This window comes from Mus caroli, chromosome 19, assembly GCF_900094665.2.
Source record: "Mus caroli chromosome 19, CAROLI_EIJ_v1.1, whole genome shotgun sequence".
NCBI classification, from domain to species: domain Eukaryota; kingdom Metazoa; phylum Chordata; class Mammalia; order Rodentia; family Muridae; genus Mus; species Mus caroli.
This window is the reverse complement of record NC_034588.1, coordinates 55,822,933-55,826,827: the sequence shown is the minus strand read 5'-3', so window position 1 is coordinate 55,826,827 and position 3,895 is coordinate 55,822,933. Positions and strand designations below refer to the sequence as shown.

Genomic DNA, 3,895 nt, shown 5'->3' with positions numbered 1-3,895 from the left:
GAAAGAAGGGAGGAGGGGGGCGTGAACAATCTGAATGGAGTCGCTAAGACACCTTCCAATATGCTGGCAAATTCACTCAGCTCACCCACTCCTCCCAGACCTCAAATAAACTTCTTTCTCACTTAAATTGAAATCCCCCAAGGTGGGAAAGTCAGTCCCCTTCTCGCGGTTCCGCTTGGTCCCTTCTCGAGGCCCATTCTCTGCGGACGCAGGTCTGCCGATCCGTGCGGGCTAGCGATGGCAGTCCCTGATGCAGTCTGTCCTCTGGCCGGCTTGGGCAGTGTCCCAACCGCCTGCGCTCGGGCTCTCTGCGGCGCTGCCCTGCAGGGGAGGCAGCAACACACTGCGGGATGCTGGGCGGTCGCCACAGAGGTATCCGGCAGGACCCACGGCCGCCGCGGGGGATGGGCGCGGAATAACGGACGGCCGCGCCGGGCCCCGTCAGCCCGACTTCTTCAGGTCTCCTTCCGTTATCTCGCGCCCTCCGGAGACGACGGACGCACCGATCGCCGCGCCGCCGCCCGCAGGAATGCAGGGGCGTGGGGGGGGAGGGGAGCGGCGCTGGAAGCGCGCCTAGAGGTGGGAAAAGGACCCGCGTCCAAGCGCGCCGGGGCGCCCGGCGCCGGGGGCGCGCACGCTCTGACGTCACGCGCCGCTCGCCCAATGAGCGCAGGCTCTGCGGGGAGGCGCCGTTCCCGCCCTCGTCCGCCGCCGGTCCGCCGCTCGGGCCGCCCCCGGGGGAGCGTCTGAGGAGGCGCGGGGCCGCGGCGGGCTAAGGCGCCGCCTGGCAGCGTCGGACTGCGGACGCTCGGTTCGGGCCCAGGGAGCCGCTCATCCGCGACCGATGTCCTCAAGATGGAGGCGGCGGGGGCGACGGCGTGAGGAGGAGGGCGGCGCGGAGAGCGCGGGAGCAGGCCGAGGGTTGCGGCGGGGGCGGCGGGATGGGGCTGCTGCTCATGATCCTGGCGTCGGCCGTGCTGGGCTCGTTCCTCACGCTGCTCGCACAGTTCCTGCTACTCTACCGCAGACAGCCCGAGCCGCGGGCGGACGAAGCGGCCCGCGCGGGCGACGGCTTCCGCTACCTTAAGCCGGTGCCGGGCCTGCCCCTCAGGGAGTACCTTTATGGCGGCGGCGCCGAGGAGCCCGCTGCTGGCTCCTCCGAGGCCGGCGCCAGCTCGACCCCGACCCCCGACAGCCCGGCCCCGCAGACGCTGGAGACCTGCTACTTCCTCAACGCCACCATCCTGTTCCTGTTCCGGGAGCTGCGGGACACCGCGCTCGCCCGCCGCTGGGTCACCAAGAAGATCAAGGTGGAGTTCGAGGAGCTGCTGCAGACCAAGACGGCCGGCCGCCTGCTGGAGGGGCTGAGTCTGCGCGACGTGTTCCTGGGCGACACGGTGCCCTTCATCAAGACCATCCGGTTGGTGCGGCCCGTGGTGGCCTCGGGCACCGGCGAGCCCGACGACCCCGACGCGGACGCGCTGCCCGCCACCTGCCCGGAGGAGCTGGCCTTTGAAGCGGAGGTAGAGTACAACGGCGGTTTCCACCTGGCCATCGACGTGGACCTGGTGTTCGGCAAGTCCGCCTACCTGTTCGTGAAGCTGTCTCGCGTGGTGGGGAGGCTGCGCTTCGTCCTCACCCGCGTGCCCTTCACCCACTGGTTCTTCTCCTTCGTGGAGGACCCGCTGATTGACTTCGAGGTGCGCTCCCAGTTCGAGGGGCGGCCCATGCCCCAGCTCACCTCCATCATCGTCAACCAGCTCAAGAAGATCATTAAGCGCAAGCACACCCTGCCCAGTTACAAGATCAGGTGAGAGGGGGGTCAGGGGAGCCGAGGCTACCTGGGGGCAGTAGCCAGGGAAAGGCCAAGGCAGATTCCCAGCACTACCCTAGCCTGCAGTTTGCTTCCACCTGGACTGAAGCCCCCAAGCAAAGAAAGGCGGGTAGTGGGCACTTCCCGTGCTGCCAAGACAGCCCAGGGAGCTGGAGGCCTGAGCACCTTGTCCCTGGCCAGTCAGTGAGTGCCTCTCCTGGGCCTGTTGAGACACACTTGTGTGTGGTTGTTGCAACCTGGAGGCAGCGGCTGTGTCTGCCTTTGCAGCATCTCCTGCACCACGTGGAAAAGTTGTTCCTGGACACATTGCAGACCTGAAGGGCGTGCTCGCATCCCGGGTGTGTTCTGTGTGGCTCGGGCCTTGGCAGCTCTCCGGGCAGAGGCACGGGTTGTTGTACAGGGATGTGATTTGGAGAAGTTGAGCCCGGTGCCAGGTGGTCTTCTCTGTGAATTTGGGGTAACTGTCATCTGCCCTTGGGAAGTAGGCTCTTCACCACAAACAGACCCAGACTTCTCAGGTGTCTACTCCTGGTGGCTGTTCCTTTACCCAATACTCCAAGTCACCTTGTGGGTAATATTTTAAAGACAGTGATTTGAAGTTTTTTTAAAGTTCCTCTGTATCTGGCTTTATGTGATACACTTCTGATTAATTAATGCATGAGTTTTCTTTTGATGAATTGGAAGTGGAAGGGGAAATGAGTGTTTGGAGGATTAGAGGTTTCATAGGTGGGACTTGGAAGGCTTGGTGGAGTAGAAAGGCTCCTATTTCTTTTAAAACGACCAAATCTTCTACTTCTCTTTCTCTCCTCCTTTAACTTTGTGTTCACTACCCAGAACATTTTAGATTTTGCTGTTTAATCTGAATTATGAGTCTAGTATTGCCTTACATTACTACTGCTCTTTAGTGGAGATTGAAGATCCCAAAGTCTGTGGCACAATATAATGCAGAAGTAGTGCAGAATTGGGATGGATTTTTGATTTGTGGAGCTTGGACTTCACTAGTTATGTTTTGTTGAGAATAAACAACAGTTTAAACTTTTGGGTGGCGAGAGAACTAGTGTATGGAGCACATATTTCCATGGATTTGTAGGGGATGGTGAACTGGTCATTTGCTATGCAGGATTTCCAGTTCTGTAGAGGAGATGTAGTTTATGAAACCTGTTTTTACATGGCTGCATTATGAGTTGTAGGTTTTAAGCAGTGATGTATTTATAGCAGTGTGTTGCTAAGAAAGTCATAAACAAAAGCTGTTACAAAGTTTGATAATCACAACTCTTGATCAGTCAGAAACCACTGCAGAGTACATCACTCAATATGCAGAGTTCTATCCTCCTTACTATTCTCAGTGCTCAGGATTCAATACTGATCAAAAATAAATATTGCCTCCACCTTCATAAAGTTTAGAGTTCAGTAAGAATTGATTATTATCTACTTAATAACATTTAGACCCAGGTGGAATTGATGGAAGGTTGAAATTACTAGAAAGCTGCTATTGGGTTGCGGAACTAGAAATGTGGGGATGGGAACACTGACTGAGGAAGTGATAGCTTGTGTTGTTTGCCCAGCACTTCTCCAGAGGTTTGCTACACTAGTGACAGTGTGGGCCTGACTTCAGGTAAAAGAATGGATTTTATAGCTTCTCTCAGACATCATCATTCTCGAAAAGAGAAAGTAGCTAGCAATAATAAGAGAAAGTAGCTAGCAATAATAAGAGAAAGTAGCTAGCAATCCTACTATGAAGCACATGGTAGTTAAATAACCTCCGTAAAGTCACACAAGCAGTCAAGTGGTGAAAAATTGAGGCTGCCTTTTTAATTTTTTGTAACTAAAGGAATTTATTTCTACTTCACTTTTTTATTTTTGGACTGGGAATTATCCACCAGTTAATGCTTATTGGTTTAAATTTTTGCTTTCCTGTTTGCAAAAAAAACTTATAAATCATTCTGATTGGATGAAGAAAACTACACAAAAAAGTTTCTTAAGCTTTTAGAATTAAAAATAACATTTTACACAACCCAAACCTTTTTTTGTTTTTGTTTTTGTTTTTGTTTTTCGAGACAG

At 54.6% G+C, this 3,895-nt stretch overlaps 1 protein-coding gene across 1 annotated transcript in view; it reads left to right on the top strand.

The window, feature by feature from the left end:
- The first annotated feature begins 693 nt into the window (after positions 1-693).
- The window catches only part of Pdzd8 (PDZ domain containing 8), a 55,211-nt gene continuing 52,009 nt past the window's right edge, over positions 694-3,895 (top strand). The window contains exon 1 of the mRNA XM_021151276.1: positions 694-1,810. Within this exon, the coding sequence (XP_021006935.1) occupies positions 942-1,810 (869 nt within the window). The 5' untranslated portion in view covers positions 694-941. The remainder of the gene's footprint in view (positions 1,811-3,895) is intronic.